Below are 21,073 nucleotides of genomic sequence, written 5' to 3' on the forward strand. Positions count from 1 at the left end.
AGTGGACTTTCCCATCCTTCTAATTTGCATCAATCTATTTCCAAAATTAGGGATGTCTTGTATATTTATTTCTATATTTAGAATATGTCTTACAGAAATTCCTTTAAGCAAACAGCGCAGACCCTGACGAGACGCCGCATCATGCGGCGTCTCGTCTGGGTCTACGCTGTTTGCTAAGGCCTTTTTTCTAGACGCTAGGCATAAATGGGTTAAATAAGGCTCCATAATGCAAACATTCAGAGAATGAACTCTGAACAATAAACAATAGAAACATCTTTCTGGACAGAATGTCTAATCAACATATCATAATTGGAATTGTATTATACAAAACAACACTGAATTCCAACACAAAATTTATTTCGAACTTAATTTATAACAATAACAGCAACACAAATATAACATCTTTTAGCGTTAAATTAAACATAAGCAACTTGAAAATGTACATTGACAAATGGTTAACATTAAATGTTTGCCAGTCATATATCCACATCCAACCAAATCTCAATTTTAACTAGTCAGCAGAGAAATTCAAAATATAGTTACATAAACTCGCGGGAATTTTGTTTAGGCCTTTAAGTTCAAAAACAGAAGTTCAAGAAAAGCAAATTGCAAGTGACCATTACAATACCACTGTTTAGTTCCATATTCTGCCCTAGATTGAGGCGCTTTGAACTGATGGCGAAAACTGTTTCTTCTTCTAAGACATTTTCCATAACAAAAATAGTGGTTTCTATAGCCATTTGGTTATACTTTCATGAATACATATATAAATATTATTAAACAAAATTTCAAACTTAAAGCATTGTTGGTATTGAAACTTACACACGAGACAAACATGTGCGCAGTATGCAAAAATAGAACAAGATGTTGAGGAGGAAATGCAATTTTAGCACAACCTACAATCCATTTCAATTGCAGAGTTTTAAAGAAAAAAATAACATAGCAAAACGTATATACAGGCCGGAGCTTAATACATGTGCGTAACGTATCGTCCCAGATTAACCTTTGCAAATCGTACAGGCTTATCAGGGACAACACAGTACTGTGTTATGGAACTTTGTGTTTAAGGAAGTCTCTTTTAAGAGGAAATATCGTTTTAGCGGAAAGTGTCGTCCCTGATTAGCCTGTCGTGTGTGGACTACACATGCTTATCTGGGACAACTCTTTACGCGCAAGCATCAAGCCCCGTTTATCAGAGAGCGGATCATATACAGGTGATTTAAGACTCCGTGCAATTATTGAATGGAAACAATCTCACCAACAAATGAAAACGTTAAGTAAATCAATTGAATTAAATCTGTATATTATCTCTAGCGATGTTAAGCGTACGGAAAGTGTGTATTATCTTGATTCGCTTATGCGATTACTTTATATTTATTAAACAATCGTAAGTATTTAAAGCAATGAACATGTGAATGAACTACGTTAACAAAATCCATGATTTTTTGTAAATGAAATGATAATACCGTAAAACAAGTTTATTAACAAGCAAAATAAGATAAACAAATTAAAATACGCTTGACATTGATAATTGCTATAACGCCTATTAAGATAAGTAGTTTACATTATTTCGTTGATATTGGTTTAAACAAACAATCCACTAAAATATCACTGATCCTATTGAATATGTTAAATAAAATTCTTTATATATTTGTTCTCAATTTTAGTCATGCAAAGAACATGTCTTATATTTATGTATCTTATCTTTAAAAAATATGTAATACAAGAATCTGACAGACAAAATACAATATTTTAGAATCGGGTCTACTGTAAGATTGTGTTTATATCACTAAAATGTTTGCTAATTTTCAAATAAGTATGTCGCATTCGGCTGTTTAACTAATCTTGTTTGCTTTGATTGTGCAGAGATTGTAGTCGTTGAAGCTTTGAGCCAGTGAATGGCGCATGAAGATGTTAACGTCGTTACAGGAACTGAGGTCCTTGCAGTCGCATTTGTAGACACATCTGTACTGCGATCCGACTTGTTGCTCAGGAATTATCTTACACAGAGGTCGCCTTCCTTCATAAATGTTGGTGTTTCCTGACGTCGGGTGCGATACCTTCAATGCAATACACAATTAACCCATTTATGCCTAGTAGACTCTCCCATCCTTCTAAATTTGATCAAAATTAGGGATTTCTAGTATTTTTTTTTCTACATTTAGAATATTTCTTACAGAAATTCCTTTAAGCAAACAGTGCAGACCCAGATGAGACGCAGCATCATGCGGCGTCTCACCTGGGTCTACGCTGTTTGCCAAGGCCCTTTTTCTAGACGCTATGCATAAATGGGTTAAACTAGTAAGTATCTCTTAAATAAATATGGAAAGGAATGATGTTTGTCAAACCAAATAGTTTGAAATTTGCTTGATGTATACCCAAACATCAAGCAAATTGACTGGTCTAACTTAGGATGAACTATTTTTCTTTCTACCTTGAAATGGTATGTTGTACAGCTTTAACAACGTTTAATTGCTAACTACTTCAATTCGCTCAATGTTGTTTCGTAGATGTTAATGAGGTAGAAAAAAGTAAATCTAGAAAGTATTAACGAAATTTGATTACAATTATATTGTGTACCTTATACTTCCAGTATTCAATATAATTATAATGGTGTCCTGCCAAGAAAATAACTTTTCCCGAATTCATTATTTCAAGCTACACTACAATATGAATAGCGGTGTGTATTACTGCATACAATGCATACGGTATTTGAAATGGTCATTTCATAACAACTTTTTATGAAAATACGTTCTTGGAGTTTTTAAGTAAGCTTACACATTTCATGGACAAGATAAAACTACTCGAACTGATTGTATTCGAGTAAAGAGTAAGATTGTGATAAACCTGCATTGTCATAAACATATTACTGATTTTGGAAAATGGAGGCAATCAAACCTTTGTGACTTGATCGCCATCTCTACCGTAACAGCCAAAACCATTTCCAACGAGCGTCAAATTGAACGGAGAGGTTTGGTTTGGGAGGCCAATGAACTTAGGTTCCAAGGTCAGCCACAGGTAGGGAACGGTGTCCGTTGAATTCGCGGCAGGAAGAGACAAACACGTGCTGTCGTCGTCGTCGACAGCCAATTGGAGTTTCCGGAAGAGGTTGTCTTGCTTCTCTGTCGGTCCGTACGAATGATAACCATTGTCTTTCGCTAAGACAAAAACATGTTTCATTATGGCACACATGTCGATGTTGCATCAGATCTTAATTCTGGAATCTTATATCGGAAATACTGACGAATGATTTGACGGAGGGAAGAAAACCCTACGGTAAAAAATCGGTATTGGAATTTTAAGCAAATTAACCACTTCAAAATATTAATTTAAAGTCTATGAACACTTTAATTTGTCAATGGAATGTTAAGAAGTTGTGATTGTGAGTTATGCCGAGATACCTTTTGATGACCTATTATTACTAGAAAAGTAAAGACAAATATATCTTTTACAGAAAGTCGCATCGACAACACGGTATATTTTTTTCTTTTTTACCACATGCTGATTTCATTACACACCCTAACCATAAGACGTCGTATTCATATTAAATATTAAATATATGACTGTTGGGTATTTAGTCTTATCACATGCTATACCCTGTTTCCTATGTAATACAACTATTACATATTTTTTTATAAAACACATGTGTAATACAACATTTTTAAGCGTTTTCATTGGCTTAGTTTTCGTTTTTGACCAATCGCATTTTGTTAATTTGCTGAAATGACGTTGCAACGTCCAAAGACGTCACGAAATGTAAACAACATTCGGGATTTATCATTATGTTTGCGTAAATATTTATTTAATTTGGTCATTTAAAAGCATGTGATAAAAAAGATCTAACACTTGTTGTCATTTCATACAATATTTTATTAAACTCGTTCGGGAAATTCGTTAATAAGCTCACCAAAGGCTCGCTTACTAACAAAATTTCTGAACTCGTTTAATAAAATATGGTATGATATGACAACTCGTGTCAGATCCTATATTTACAGAATCTGTCCTCTGCCAATACATCAAGGGGCATGACGTCATTAATGTTTCCAACTTGTTTGTTCCAACAACTTAACATGCATAAAGTTGCAAAGGTTAGAAACAGAATTGAAACAATATATGAAACAATGTATGAAAGCCACTTTTCTAGGAAAAATATATTAACATGTGCCTTTATTTAAAAGATAAGAAATTACGTAAGTATGGGTGATACAATGTCCATCCGTATAGGTAACCAACATTTATCCATTTCGTTACTTCAAAACTGTCAGCTTAATGTAACAGTTTCGCACTTAAAAGATAAACAGATTCTTATCAAAACTAAAAAAGTATATAACGAGAGAAATAAATATATATAGCGTTTGTCATATTTTCTTATGAATTGCAATGTTTCTTTATAATAAAAAACAATTGACATAATATTATTATTTCACCACTTAGAATTCAAGGCTGGGTGGCCGAGCTGCCAAAGCATTTGATCTCATATGTCTTTAGTTCCTATGTCGGTTTAAGATTTAATTGTATCCAAATTATATGTGTGCTGTCAATGACAGTTGTTATAACATGTCAAAAACGTGTTTAAATAGTTTTTTTCTTATATTCCTATTGTATTACACCTCTAGTAAAAGATTATCTACAAAAACATTGCGTTACACATAAACGTTTCCAAAAAATGGCTATTTGAGCCGTGCTCTGTGAAAATGGGGTTTACTGCATTTGCGTAAAGAAAAGTTCCAGATTAGCCTGTGCAGTTCGCTTAGGCTAATCAGGGACGACACTTTCTGCTTAATGACATTTTACGTTTCAAAAAAGTCTCTTCAAGTTTAGACGTAATGTGTCGTTCCTGATTAAACTGTGCGGGCTACAAACACTAATCTGAGACGATAGTTTACACGCGTGCATTAAACTCCATTTTCACAGAGCGTGGCTCATTTTTATTGCGATCAAGTTTAAACCTGGCCACAACTTACGTAGCACAGACGTCAGTGAATAGTCTGCAGGCATACAACCGCCATCTTTGCTTACAAGTCGAAACCAGTATCCTATAAGTCCTACATCTAGATTCCATTCGCTAGTTGATTGTTGAAGCCACTAAATATTAAGCGTTTTAATTAGATTAGGTGGTTTAATGGTAAGCATTGTATAGAAAAAAATGCAATATGATTTGGATCGTATTATGTAACCATGAAGAGAGGTCATTACTCAGCAGACATCTTGACAAATAAGACTTACTCTTGAATCGTATGTGTATTATATAGATAAATATATAATATATAAATATAAATATATAAATTTATATATTATATAAATAATATTTTATCATATCCTTCCTTTATAAGGTAACACTTGAATCTGAATGTTTCCTTTAAAATCAAATTAATAATGTATGTCACCAACCGTATTCTTGCTTGGGTAGAACTTTCGTTTATCTGGGCTCCACTCCAGGTCAAATCCAGTCGGCCAGGTAGCTGGTATTATGCTGGTTAGGAGGTCAATTCCTTTAACAAAAGCTGGGGAAGCCGGAGTTTTCTGGTGGTTGTATAAAAACAATTATCAATTAAAGGGTCCTTTTCACAGATTTTGGCATGTTTTGAAGTTTGTCATTAAATGCTTTATATTTATAAATGTAAACATTGAATCTAAAAAGCTTCAGTAAAAAATCAAGAATAAAATTTAAAAAACGAAAAAAAGTATCCTGCAGCAGGGCTCGAACCAGTGATCCCCGGAGTCCTGGAGTAAAAACTAGTAAAAACCAATTAGTCCGCTCGCCATCCTGCCTAGCATGCATGTCTGAGGTATTTTATACTTTATATTAGCAATCTTCGTAGTTTCACACAATTAAACAGAACTCGCAAAATAATTAAATCGTTTCGCGTTACAACGCTTTATAATTTTCAGGTTTTTAAATCGTCAAAAGATGCATATAATAGCTATATTAGACCATGGTACCTGTTCAGGATTACTGTTTCCTTACAAATATCATAACTAAAACGAAAATATGCGAATCTTATACAACTTTTTTCAATTTTGTCACTTTACCAAAACGTGAAAAGATCCCTTTAACACGGGCTGAATTATTACATATAAGTAATTATGTGTGCCATAAACGTTTAATTTTTGTCAAACGTGTCTTACTTGATTAAATTGTCGTTTTTGTTCTTTAATCCGTGAGGTATTAAAACAGACATACATTATTTTAAAAGCTGAAGTAACATAAGTATGTTAAACGAGCAAAACAGTGTTTTAAGTATTCATAACACACAACTACACCAAACTTAACCCATTTTTGCCTAGCGGACTCTCCCATCCTTCTAAATTGGATCAATTTATTTCAAAAATTAGGGATGTCTAGTATATTTATTTCTATATTTAAAATTATCCTTACAAATTCATTTAAGCATTATGCGGCGTCTCATCAGGGTATACGCTGTTTGCCAAGGCCTTTTTTCTAGACGCTAGGCATAAATAGGTTAACCTCGTTATAATTGTGTGAACTTAAATAAAGCTGACGGAGCAAGATATATACATCTTACCATTTTATTGGTGACATTGGCAGTTGTTGTGTACACCCAGATCTGGTCGCTGATCTTGAGACCAAGACTGAAATTCACTTGAGTCATGTTTCCGTCTAAGACATCCGGTAGATCTTTGATGCGCACACCAATGCGCAGTGTGAACTTGTCTTCATCGACTGAGGCTTCCACTTCAATATTGCAAACCAACGGGAGATTCAGGACTGCCCGGTCGGATTCATTTGAGCCGGAAATCCTAACCACCAGAAGCCTTATTATTGTTATAGTCAAAATATTTCCGCAGAAAACGTGCTTTTTATACAATGATTTTATATTCAAAATTACGATGTATTATTAGATCATGTCTTTTTGTTGTGTGAAAGGTATTTATTAAACAATTGTGGTAAAGTATATAATTTGGCAGTTAATATAAATAGTTTGTATATATATAATCGCAATCTTATTCAATTTTGTATTCGACAAAAAATGAACATTAGTATTCATGAACATTATGAAAACGTCATTTAAAAATAAGTCGATTTAAATATTGTTATTGAAATGTACGTGGAAATTGAATGGCACGTACCAGTCTGACAGATTGGTTGGTACTTTCCCGAGAGCCGTGCAAAGCAGGTTTTTCCCTTTTTTGACTATTTTTGCATTAACGAACGTCAACACTGGCTGTGTCAGGTTATCTGGTATGGGTGCTTCAATTGTCATCGGACCAGTGGTCTTGTTTCGTTCAGTGGTGATTTCAAGGTCAAAGTATGCAACTGAGCCGGGATGAAAAACTGGATCGTTGCCACAGACAGGTTTCACATTGTAGTTATAGGCTAGATTAGTCTGTAAAAAGGAAACGTCCATTCATGATGCTGTTTACATGGTTAGGTTTTGTATTACGTACGGACCACGCTGGTTATTAGCTTTCGACCGAGTTTATTAAACACTATGCGTGAAACAAACGTCTTTATTCAGTTATACAGTAATGTCCCAACGTATCGTGTCTCGTTATAATAGTGACGTAGCCATATATTTAATCTAAAGGATTAACATAATTTATTATTAATCTTTTGTAAGTGAATTATAATATTGTCTTTATTTTTATTTGAGTTGACCCTTTTAAGGCGGTTCCCCAAATATTCATCACATTTCATGTTGAGTTGTTAGTTTGTCCTGTATTGTTTAACTACTTTATCACTTGACATGACCTTATCTTCGTATAATTCTTCTAAAGTTACAGTTTCCGCTCATGTATTAATTGATGTTTAATGGTCCATATATCTCTGAGTGACAGCGTAATGTGATAAAAATGAACATATGAAAAAATGTAATACGTACAGCGTAGGGTATCGCTGTTGCAACAGTGTAGGTAACTGACTGAGTAAGCAGTCCGTTTACATTAACTGAAATCGTGTGACTGTCATCAACGATCACAGAGGAGTCATTCAACGCCATGACAGCAACGCTCAACTTCAGTAGATTAGAGCTTGAATTATCGAAGTTCATGTTAGTTACATTTATGTTGAATGTTGCCAGACTAATCAAAGCCGTGTTGCCAGCGTCTTCTTTTGGAAGGAATTCTGTGACGTCATCAAAGGAACATTGAATGTTCTCATGTTTCATTACTGGACTGACTGCAGATTTAAAGAGAAAACTTTAAATAGCATTTAATATTGACGAAAGAAAAATCTATACAAACAGAAACGTAACAAAATCATTTATAAGTTAAGTTGTTAGCTAGAAAGCAAACGCATGACTAACATGACGAGTGCCCATCTATGACTAGCCATTAACACAATTTTACTTATGTAATCTTAAATCATTGAATTCGAGTCATTTTCATTATTGCCTACTGGTGGTTCTGCCATTCAGTCTCGTCTTTGTTGATATTGTGTTTTGCCCAAGCGTATCATTAATATCACTGGTGGCTTCTTATATATTTGAGAATTAATCCATTTCGTATGTAAATGGTAGACCAGCTGTGTACAAAATAATCTATATTCTTTTACATCCTAACCACATGCATGTGTCAAATGCTCAAGTCACATAAACTCAAGTCATAAAACTGTTAATAGCAACTGTACCTGAAAGAATGCTGAACGCTTTTTGCACTGAGTTAACAGGAGAGGTCGTCAGGATCAGGTTATACAGGTGGCTAGACTTGGATGGTACCTCCAGCTCGACCCAAAGAAAACCTACGTTCCCTTTCGGTACACTCCTTCCGGTATTGTTAATAAGTTGGAATGTTGTCTTGATGGAAAAAAAAATCAAGCTTCACGAAGTATTAAATAAAACAAAACTACCCTTGGTTTATATTTAATATTTTGGAAATCAATGGCTTCATGTAAGATTGTTGCAGTTTATGATGCTGATCACCGTATCCATGCGGAATCAAATCCCGATGGTTTAAATACAAGAACCCATACCAAACACTTAATTCTACCAATTCATCAATCGCACATATTTCTTCAAGGTCAACTTGGGTTATTTCACCTTTTATACCAGTAATCGAATAAGGACTTTAATGGATAGAAACGCATGTATATTTCGAATAAAATGTCAATTGTTCAGTCTTCGTTCTATATTCGTAGTCGGATTTTGATAAAGCATATACACTTTGTAAATCGATTCCCTAATTGTGTGTGAAATACTTACAAACGGTCTCGGATTTTTATTTTGGACAACTTTGACAAAAAACTCTTTTGTATTCGAGGAGACAGAACCCCCAAACGTAAAGATCGTCTGGACACTGTAGTTGCTGCCTAATACAGCACGACTGTCAGCTTGAAGAGATAACTCTAAAGCAATCTCGGACGCGTTGGCATCACGAGTCGCCTTCTGTGATTCTGAAAATAAAGTAGCAACAACAGTGCTTGTTTATCCTCATCCTTCTACAAAAAACCCTCTACTTTTGCTTCTACTATTACAAAAACAAACAACTCATAAAAAACAACAATTACTATTACTTGCATCAACAATAAGAACAACTAGAGGGCCATGTCTGGGTACAGTTAAGTTATACCTTTGTTAATTATTGTCCCAATACTAAGCGTGCGATTCGTAGACAGAGGACAGTCACTGGAGTAGTTCACTGCCTTGTCCTGTTGCAAAGCGTAAGCGTACGCCGAACCGACGGCCGTCACCTTGAGACCTGTTATGTAAAGTCCATCTTTGGTGCCGTTTGTTAGACTTGTCACAATCTCGATGGTCGGACGTGGATATGCAACTGACAGTTGTAGAGTTGTAGTATAAACTGTCGACAGTTCAATCTCAGACGCCGGTGTTGCATGATACGCAACTGATATGACGGGATTAATCTGCAATAAAACACATTTGAAGTAAAAAAAAAATGCATGACGGACACAATAAGGTACTTGTTTATATGTGAGTTATACCATAAGTTCCCAATTAAGATGTATATGCACCTCAAATCGACAAAGACATTTACGTTCAACTGGCCTTATAACTGATGACAATCAAATACATATGTATATATTATCGTATATTTATGGTAAATAAGGTTTTTTGGTGTTGTTTTTTCTAGCATGATAAGGTCTACCTTACTGACCCAGGAGATGTCTAATCGTTTAACCAATTGAATTACAAACCTAAAGACAAATGTATATCTGACTAACGCACGACCAATATGAAGTCGAATAGTACACACATTCACCCAATTTATAAAACAACGCAGGGCGCTAACCACCCTGCTGATCAATATGTTATCGTTTTGTATACACACAAACACACGCACACAAACGCACAACCATATATTGTCATACCCCACCCGTGGTTAGCACGTGGTTAGCGTGTGGCTATGATAATACTTAGTAAAACATCATTTGTATGAAAAATAATCAAACTATATGTATAACGAAAAATCAACTTCTCTGAAAACAGCATGTCACTATCAAATATATATAACAAGGTGTTCAACTCAAAATGAACCGAAAATAGTATACATCGCAATGAACAGCCATAACTTCATCAATCGTGCAGCGATTTCCACAAACTCGGTCTTATTTAACGCATAAATGAATTGCCTTTATGGAAATGTAAATATCTTTCCATATTCCACTATGGCCGGTTCCAATTTTAAGAAATAACACGATACACAACTCGTGTGACCTACTCGTCGACGATCTGACCCGATTGAACTAATAATATTAAAGAGTAAAGACACACCTTCGCGTTCGATCAATGAAAGCGCTCGTGTGTTTAAATGTCGGCCAGTTGAAAGGTATGTAAACAAAGGTTTCAAAAGACGCTGGCCAGTTAATTTTGATGCATAATGTAACGACAGGAACACTCATTTATGCTTTTTTCAAACGTTTTATTGAAGTATGGTACCAAGGTCAGTGAAATTTGCATAAAAATGTGATTTACTCCGTGAAGTCTTTGATCCGGTCAGATCGTCGACGAGTAGTTCACGCAATGTGTGTATCGTGTTATTTCTTAAAATTTGATCCAGCAATTGTACAAATATTGCAAGATATGTACATTTCCATCTCGGTCACTATATATTCAGAGGAAGAAATATTTGACTATCGATAACAACAGTCTTGTTTTCAAGATGAGACAACAAGCTCTACCGAAATTCATAGTGTCACGATAAGAGGAAAATCGTTTAATTATCTAACCACAAATGTTTGCCGTACTCGGTAAGTACGTCTGGAAATCGTTCCTGTACGCCTGTGTAGAGTACCCTTGTTTGCCAGTTTGCTACATTTGCAAGTTTGAATTCAATTTTGTATCGAAAAGCGTTGTGCTAAAATCAGTCATTAACAATTCGCAATGTGATTTTTAAAGACCCGCGTTATGCGAAAATGGGTCGTATACCATATGCGCCCATCATATTAATAGCCCACCCAGCCTTTGCATCTCTCTGTCTGGTCAGGAGATACATTATGATACCATAACACATCGAGTGATTTTATAGCGGACAGCAATGCCTCTAACCAGACTGCGCAAATCCACAGGTTGGGCTTGAGCTACGATGACCGAAGCGCCAGAAGACCCTAATTCGCATGACGCGGCTATGAACGTGTGATTTAAATGTGTCAAAAGAAAACTGCGTGCTAATCAAATATTAACATACGATATATCTCGAAGGTGAAGAAATACACTTATCATAAGCCATGTGAGAACACATATGATGTGAACTCCCGTAGTATAATTTTTATCTAATTACACTAATGTGTGGTTTAACTATAATAACACACTTTTAATGCGGTGAATATGCGACTTACAAGTGAAAAAAAACAATAGTTAAAATTTTGTTTTCAATTTAATTATTTAGAAAAGTAAATTTCAAACTGTATTTCCAAGTCAGCATATACGTAAAATATATTTTTAAAAGATAATTATTATCTTGTTTTATTAAGATGTTTTTGTATTCGGTTTTAGCGATTATAAAATATTTCGGTCGTTGTCTATGGTATACCTGTAGTTATTGGTGAAATCATGTTCAGCACTTTATAAATTGGGATTATAAATTTAAACGATTTGAAACTTAAACTGTTACTATTTCGTTGTTATCACCCGTGCAATTAAGAATACAGGAGAGATTGCCGCTAGCTGTTGAGAATAAAGGAACGTTTACCAGACATATCAAATTTAACCCCGTTGTACCAGCAAGCATTATCAACGAGGTTACGCAACAGTCGTGTCATATTGTATTGGACTATCGATTTCCGACTTAATGTGTTGATCAGCAGTAGTTTTATTTTCCCCTATCTATCAATAGCCTCAGATTTTGAATGACCTGTGCTGCGCAAAAATATCACGTGGTTAAGACGCAGTAATTAGTGGACTATTTTAATCATTCATAAATATTCTCTTCCGCGACACGTATAATTCAAAAATTGTTTATTGATTTTTTCTGTACACGCTCCGTTCAAAAATATCTCATTTAGCACGATATTCACATTATAAATCCATTTGTGAATGAAGATAGTGGAAGAACTCAAACCTTTGACATAAATTATTCAACTCTTTCTTGGCGCGGATGCGGCAGTTATCATGTTTATCGAACATAACAAAACTGGCTTGAAACACATGGTATTAACCTTACTTGTTCGCAAGCGAACAGCTAAAAACACATTTACCCCTCTCTTTTTCATTCAGTTTCATGTCATCACACAAAATTACCAAGATTTAGCCTTACTCTGTTTCCAAACTTACCCCAGAATTGACACCTTTCAGGGTGCTGTCAACCTGACTGACCCAAATGTAGTTTGAACCAGTGTCTGTGTACTCCATACCAACGCTTGTCCAATATTGCGAATCGGCAGTGTAGTTCCCGAGCGACACGTGTACAATCTCGTATTCTATTATGTAAGTGCAAGACTCACTGCCGGTTGTGACGTTGCCAAGATCGAGTTCAGCTCGGCTCTTATAAGCCACGATGTCCTAAGCAATTATGTAATGTCATCAAAAGTGTGCAATATATGTTGTTATTCGAATCAATTTTTAATACAGACTGAAAGAAGACATATTAACAACAAGTTCACTGATAACAACAACATAAAATCAATAAAGACAACGTGATCATCATCATAATCATCATCATCATAAACAAAAACTACTACTAATACTACTACAAGTACTACTACTACTTCTTCTACTACTACTACTACTACTACTACTACTACTACTACTACTACTACTACTACTACTACTACTACTTCTACTACTACTACTACTACTACTACTACTACTACTACTACCACTACTACTACTTCTACTACTACTATTACTGATATTACTTCTACTACTACAACTACTACTACTACTACTACTACTACTACTACTACTACTACTACTACTACTACTACTACTACTACTACTACTAATACTTCTTCTACTACTACTACTACTACTACTACTACTACTACTACTACTACTACTACTACTACTACTACTACTACTACTACTACTACTACTACTACTACTACTACTACTACTACTACAACTACTATAACTGCTACTACTATTACTACTACTACTGCTGCTGCTGCTGCTGCTTCTGCTGCTACTACTAGTACTACTACTACTACTACTACAACTACTTCTACTACTTCTTCTACTACTACTACTTTACTACTTCTACTACTATTACTACTACTACTACTACTACTACTACTACTACTACTACTACTACTACTACTACTACTACTACTACTACTACTACTACTACTACTACTACTACTACTACTACTACTACTACTACTACTACTACTACTACTACTACTACTACTACTACTACTACTACTGCTTCTTCTACTACTACCATTACTTCTACTATTACTACTACTACTACTTTTACTTCTAATTCTACTAAGGCATCCGCTTTAGTTGCTGTTGATGCTGATGCTGAGATTGCTGATAAAGAGGGTTAATATGCTGCTTCATCTTACACACTAATATAACGAAACGGAATTACAATTACCTGAGTTGGATCGTATGATGCATCACTGAACAAATGGGGTTTGATATCGTCCTTGCTATGGAGATTTGAAATGCTCGTGCAGCCCGTTCTAGTTGCACTGATCACGTCACTCAATGCAAACACGAGCTGTGAGGTTGAAGGCAGGAGTTCAATTCGAACACCTATTGCAAAGTAAGTGCACTAATGAAGATTAAAGAACATTAATTAGATGTTTTTAAACGCATTAAACACTCTAACCTGAAGTTTTCATTTCTGTTTGAGGATATTCACGTAAAAGTTTATTTACTTAAGTTGTACTTGTGCCACTATTTTTATTTTATTTAACAAACTGTTTAGAGCTTATTGTCTGTAATTGCAATTAGAAATGGACCACACTCATACTCAATATCGTAACAATTACTTGTAAGAATCACCAATTACGCATGCTTCCTGTGGAATAAACGTAATAAAAAACCATTCGATCAGTTCGACGAGTCTTAAAGCGACTGAGCGAGGTCCACCCATCCGTTCTTTTGCGTATTAACATTTCTATTGTATTCAGCGCAATATGATGCATTTCATTAAAACGTCGGTTAAAACTCTGCACCAACATCATATTTTATTGCTTACCCGTATAAACTTTATTCGGGTCAAACGATGCATTCACTTTAAGAGTCCTGGCCTCCCCTATATAGATGGGCGTGGCCGCGTTACCGACAAATGACAGATCCAGGGATACATCGGCCGTCACTCTGCAAACTAAACATCACTCTATAACGGCGACGTTTCAACATGCAACTGCATATACCTATATTGAAACGTAAGTTTATATAAACAATCTAACCCTGTGAATGTTGGTTTTGATTTTGGTGGAAAAACATATTTCACTGATATGGAGACCAATATGAGCAGGTATATCTAAGTGTTCAAATATATTCCTAAATCCATGCTTGATAGTTATTTGTACTGATAAGACAATGCTCATTAATTCTAACCTTAAACAAGAGCTTTCGCCAGCAAACCAATCAGGGGCGATTAAAAGAGTTGTATAATATATACCCCACAATAAGTAGTTTGGCCTTGGTTTACACATATATATACGTCATTATGCGCAAATTGCAGAGAACACACCAAGTAAAATCTTTTTTTGTTGTTGAATTGTTCTAAACAATTGTGTATTATTTTGTCGAATAAAATTAAGTTCAAATATCATTAACATGAATTTCAGTATGAGTAGAAGGAGTACTATTTTAATGGTTGATGTATTATGTGCTTTTTTTAAACTTCTATCAATACAATAATATTATTGATTTAAACTGATATTATTTTTCTAAGTTGTAGTAGTAGTAGCAGAAGTGATAGTAGTAGTTGTATAAGTAGTAGTAATTATAGTCGCAGCTACAGTAAAAAGTAGCCGTAGAAGTAGTAGTAGTTATTGTTGGTGTTATTTTTATTGTTGTTGTTGTAGAAGTAGTAGTAGTAGTAGTAAAACCGCTTGAGTATAAGACATGTTTAATGTCTGTAACCCAGTTGCATTGGCCGATAGAATCATAATATTTTAGCATATTGTAACAACTCTTAACATATCTTGAATCAGGCAATGAAAGTATTCTTAACCAATAAGCTATGCACCGTTTTGCAGTAAATATGTGCATGGGAAAACGGCCAAGGTCTCCTAGAACCGCATCGTTACATGCTCCTTGACTTACATTAAGGAATCGTTTACATGCATACATTTGTACATGTTCAACGCATTGCCTTGGTTTCAAACCCCATATTTCTGAACCATACATTAGAATAGAACATATTTTTGCATCAAAAACTTTGAAAAATGTCTTTGCAGGTAGGTATGGCAATTCGCCAAAAGAATTAAATAAATGAGCCAGAACTCTTTGAGCTTTGGCACACATATTTTCTGCCATTTTATATAGCGAGAGTCGATTTGTGAAAAATACACCGACATAACAGAATCCATTGGTAACTTCTAGATTGTTGCCATTATAAACCCACTTTTCCCTTATTGAACGCGGACCACCATTTTTAAAAACCATAACTTTTGTCTTTTCTGTGTTAACAGTCAATTTATTATTTTGGCAAAGAGTGTGTAGCACATTCAGTTGCTTCTGTAAACCTACTACTGTATCTGAGATACAAGCAATATCGTCAGCAAACATCAACATACATATTTCTATAAGTTCTGGAAATAACTGAATTCCTCTTATTTCATTTGCAACCATGACATCATGAAGCTCATTTATAAACATTGCAAATAAAATGGGGCTTAAACTACAACCTTGTCTTAGTCCTATCGGACATTCGAAAGACTCTGTATACGTGGACTGTAATCGAACGACTGCCTTGACAGAATACTATATAGCTTGTACCGCGTTTAATAAATTACCTCGTATATTGTTCTTTCTTAAGACCTCAATTAATATACCCCTATTTACTGAGTAAAATGCCTTTTTGAAATCGATAAAAGCCACGTATATTGGTCTGCGTTTTCTACTTAAATATTTAGTCACGATAGAGTATAAAACAAAAGCATTATCTGTTGTTGAATACCCAGCACGAAAGCCAGATTGTGCTTCAGATAGTTTAGACAAAGCATCGGAATAAAATGTAAGCCTTTTTGTCAGTATTGAGATATATATCTTGCTAAAAATATCTAGCAGAGCAATACCCCTATAATTATCTGGTGAATTAATGCTTCCTTTTTTATGGATAGGAATTAGTATCGATTTTGACCAAGCCTCAGGAAATTCCTTATTAGTAAACAAGCGATTGAATAACTTACGTAGGTATGGTAAAAGTGCTGGCATTGCATATTTAAAATGCTGTGGAGTAAGATCACCAGCTGCAGCTTTCTTACAGTTTAAGCTTTTAACCCTTTCGGTGATTTCCTCGTCTGTTATAGGGGAATTTAATATCATTTCGTGAATGGGATCTATTTCATCTGTTTGATCATGATTTTGGTCAATGGTTTCTGTATTTTGTTCTTCGTTACTTTCATTAGCAAAAGACTCCTGAAAATGGTCATACCATTGTTTAGGTGTTATATTTGAGTTTACTTGTTTTTTAGTACTTGTTAGAGATTTAATTTGAGACCAGAACGACTTTGCGTTATTTACTAAGCCCTCTAGTTTAGCAATAAATTGTTTTTCATATGCACGTTGTTTATTTATACATGTTAGTTTGAAGTGTTTTTTGTCTGTGATATATTTATTCAAGTCCTCTACCTTTCTGCTAGCCCGAAAGGTTTTCAAGCTGTGGCTGGCAGTACGTTTCGCCACTTTACAGTTTTTATCAAACCAAGTTTTACCTATGTCACGTTTATGTCTACGATTTGTTCATTTTAGAAAATCTGAGCAAGATAGAAGAACATTTTCAAAGGCATTTAAAACATCATTCACACTTACATGTGTGTCGTTAATCAAGCTATCAAGCGCTGCAAACGACCCTGCTATAACTTTGTCAGAAACATTTTCGCCATAGCTTTCGCCAGTGTTCCATTTATAATACGTATATGTTTCGTCAGCAGAGGATTCTGACTGCTTATGGTCTATAGCACTATTCATTACCATTGAAATTGGCATGTGACAACTTTCAGGTATAGACAAAATATCAAAATCTGCTACAAGTTTCATAAAAATCTCTGATGCTATAAAATAGTCTATAGTACTACAGCCATTTTGATTAATAAACGTAAAGTCTCCAACACATGCATCCTTCCCACGTCTGCCATTTACAATCAAGCAAGCATACATTCTACAGAAAGCCAAAAGATCCTTTCCAAACCTATTGACTACGTTGTCACGCGAATTTCGTGGTAATGAAATTTCATTCTCAAATATATCTGTAAGCTCATGTAGCTCTGGAACATTAACATAGTCAAATTTTTCATAGTCCATTTCGTGCCCAGTACGTGAATTTAAGTCACCATTTAGTATTAAACCCAACCTTAACAAATCATTGTTTATGAGCGTTTCTTCTAACAATCGCCAAGCTGATTGCTTTATATTCCGACTCTTGCGGAGGAAAATATAATGCACAAAACACACAATCAATTTCCAGACCTAATAAGCTCTTATCAAGGATCAAAATTACCCCAAATTCAAAATTGTCACAAACTCTTCTCACCAGTTGGCTAAATGAACGCCGTACAAAAACAGATACACCTCCCATTGGGCGACCACCTATGACTGAGAGTTTTGCATTACACTCGTATTGTATAAATTCGTTTAAATACTTATCACAATAGGTAGAATTTTGGCTCCATGTCTCTTGGCATGATACAATGTCGTAATTTGAAAAAAGTTTTACACAGTCTGACGAAGAAACCTTACTCCTTAACCCTTCAACGTTCCTAGAAAGAAAACGAACCTTGCTGTTAACGTAGTAGTAGTAGTAGTAGTAGTAGTAGTAGTAGTAGTTGTTGTTGTAGTAGTAGTATTAGTAGTAGTAGTAGTAGTAGTAGTAGTAGTAGTAGTAGTAGTAGTAGTAGTAGTAGTAGTAGTAGTAGTAGTAGTAGTAGTAGTAGTAGTAGTAGTAGTAGTGTAGTAGTAGTAGTAGTAGTAGTAGTAGTAGTAGTAGTAGTAGTAGTAGTATTAGTAGTAGTAGGAGTAGCAGTAGTAGTAGTAGTAGTAGTAGTAGTAGTAGTAGTAGTAGTAGTAGTAGTAGTAGTAGTAGTAGTAGAGTAGTAGAAGCAGTAGTAGTAGTAGTAGTAGTAGTAGTAGTAGAAGTAGTGGTAGTAGTAGTAGTAGTAGTAGTAGTAGTAGTAGTAGTAGTAGTAGTAGTAGTAGTAGTAGTAGTAGTAGTAGTAGTAGTAGTAGTAGTAGTAGTAGTAGTAGTAGTAGTAGATATTACTAGTAGTACTAGAAGTAGTAGTAGTAGTAGTAGTAGTAATAGTTAGTAGTAGTGGTAGTAGTAGTAGTAGTAGTAGTAGTAGTAGTAGTAGTAGTAGTAGTAGTAGTAGTTGTAGTAGATGAAGTAGCAGTAGTAGAGAAAGTAGTCGTGGTAGTAGTAGTAGTAGTAGTAGTAGTAGTCGTAGAAGTAGTAGTAGTAGAAGTAGTGGTAGTAGTTGTAGTAGTAGTAGTCTTTGTAGTAGTAGTAGTAGTAGTGTAGTAGTAGTAGTAGTAGTAGTAGTAGTAGTAGTAGTAGTAGTAGTAATAGTAGTAGTAGTAGTAGTAGTAGTAGAAGTCGTGCGTAGTAGACGTAGTAGTAGTAGTAGGTAGTAGTAGTAGTAGTAGTAGAAGTAGTAGTAGTAGTAGTAGTAGAAGTAGTAGTACAATTGAAAGTTATGTATTATTTTAAATATTATTTCTGATTAATTCGTGTTATCTAATAACATCTGTTACTTCATTTCATAGATGTATATATTACTCAATCGTTTAATTTAATGAAATTATGATGCAATAAATCGTTGTTCGTGAACCATACTGAATCAATTCGAATATCATGTTCTAGCTCTGTATATGCAGTGGTGTCCAGTAGAAACATGAGAATCAGCTATCAGTAGTATCGACATTGCCATTGTTGGGCGCGCGTTACGGATTTGCTAAGCATACATATTTTATGAGAATATTTAGATCGACCTGAAATGAATTTTCAAATAATAATACTCTATATGTCGATAAACAATTGGCATTTGGTACCCGGATGTTTACTGATATTTAACGTGATTTAAAAGTTATAAATGTAATATATGTTTCAAATGCCTGAGGTATGTTAGCGGTATTGACTATTTAATATTGAACCCTTTTAGACTTTAGACGGTATGTTAGCGGTATTGAACATTTAATATTGAACCCTTTTAGACTTTAGACAGGGTAGCTCCTGCTCAGTTTTCGCATCAGTGCAGGCTGGTCTGGAGCTGCGCAGGCCGCAGTTTGCATAAAATCTATTTTCGCATGACGCTGGTCATGTTCAGAACTAAAGCACATCTTATTTTATTTTTATTTAAACACAATATAGTCGTATGATCAAAATTTAATAAAAAATGATGAAGTTTAAGTTTGTTAACATCAACCAACGATGTCACCTTTACAGGCTTTGTCGTGGAACTGCGAATATATACGGATTTGTTGTTACAAGTATTTATAGATAACTTTTTTACTGTGTACATAATTATATGAAAAATTTAAAACCTACTTTATATGTTTACTTAGTATCATAAATAATTTGATTTGTAATACAATTAATAATAAGCACAGGCTATTGATCGTCACATAAAAAACACATTAAATGTTAGATTTCTCAAATTTGTTATAATACATATTTTGATTATTACATTGTATATGGGATAGTAAGTGATTTGTTCAATCCAACGTTGTACAGTGGAGGTTATAATTTAGGCTTGTGTCGACCTGCGTTTTAGAGTGAGCAAATCCCAAGGCCTTGTTCTTTTTTAAACCTAAGTATTTAACCCGTCTATTTAATTACCAAGAACAAATATGCGTCAACATTAAACCAAACTTTGAACATATGCCTTTTCTTAAGTAGTTTTTTTTTCAAAGCAGTATGTAACCTATATTTACAGAATGTAAAGACGCAGAAAACAATATTAAAACTGTTTGCCAATTGACGGCCATTTGGAAACATTGCTTTTCATAATCTTTTGTACTTTTTCATTGATGTTTATTTAAACACTAAATAACCGTATTACCCAAAACCAGCACACCAACACAAACCTTATAACAAACACAAAACACATTTAAGTTAATAAAATCATTTAATTATTCACGTGTTTTATTCTAAATAATTACATAAATAATCAGTTTATAATTAGCTACAGCGCATACATCTAGCATACATCTTGAATTCTAAGCAGTATCAATGACAATAGTAAAATGCCATCTGACTGAAGAAATAACACAATACTAAAAATTAAAAAAATAATAATCGAAAAATGTACCTATGAATGCGCCCACAAGTAGGCATCTCCATAGATGGTTGTCCATCCTCGCCACTATAGCACAACGAATGATTGCCGGAGCTCTCTGACAACGGCCGGGTCGTTAGCATTCACACGCTCAACCGCGACAGTAGCTATGGAATCCGGCGACGTCAACTATAAAATATTCAAGCTTTCTATTGAGGCGTTGAGAACTTCAAGCTTGGATGTATCATGTTGAATTTA

At 34.7% G+C, this 21,073-nt stretch overlaps 1 protein-coding gene across 1 annotated transcript; it reads right to left on the reverse strand.

Annotated features, from left to right (window-relative positions):
* Positions 1-340: 340 nt before the first annotated feature.
* LOC127873470 (uncharacterized) lies at positions 341-20,971 on the reverse strand. The gene is made up of 14 exons (XM_052417349.1): positions 20,849-20,971; positions 14,566-14,694; positions 13,957-14,117; positions 12,690-12,917; positions 9,529-9,823; positions 9,162-9,352; positions 8,591-8,756; positions 7,845-8,140; positions 7,093-7,349; positions 6,528-6,762; positions 5,392-5,523; positions 4,965-5,085; positions 2,899-3,158; positions 341-2,060 (listed from the first exon to the last, which is right to left on the reverse strand). The coding sequence occupies exons 1-14, from the start codon at positions 20,892-20,894 to the stop codon at positions 1,836-1,838; spliced, it is 2,742 nt and encodes a 913-aa protein (XP_052273309.1). The 5' UTR covers positions 20,895-20,971; the 3' UTR covers positions 341-1,835.
* Between the last annotated feature and the right edge of the window lie 102 nt (positions 20,972-21,073).

Source organism: Dreissena polymorpha, chromosome 3 (genome assembly GCF_020536995.1).
Source record: "Dreissena polymorpha isolate Duluth1 chromosome 3, UMN_Dpol_1.0, whole genome shotgun sequence".
Lineage (NCBI taxonomy): Eukaryota > Metazoa > Mollusca > Bivalvia > Myida > Dreissenidae > Dreissena > Dreissena polymorpha.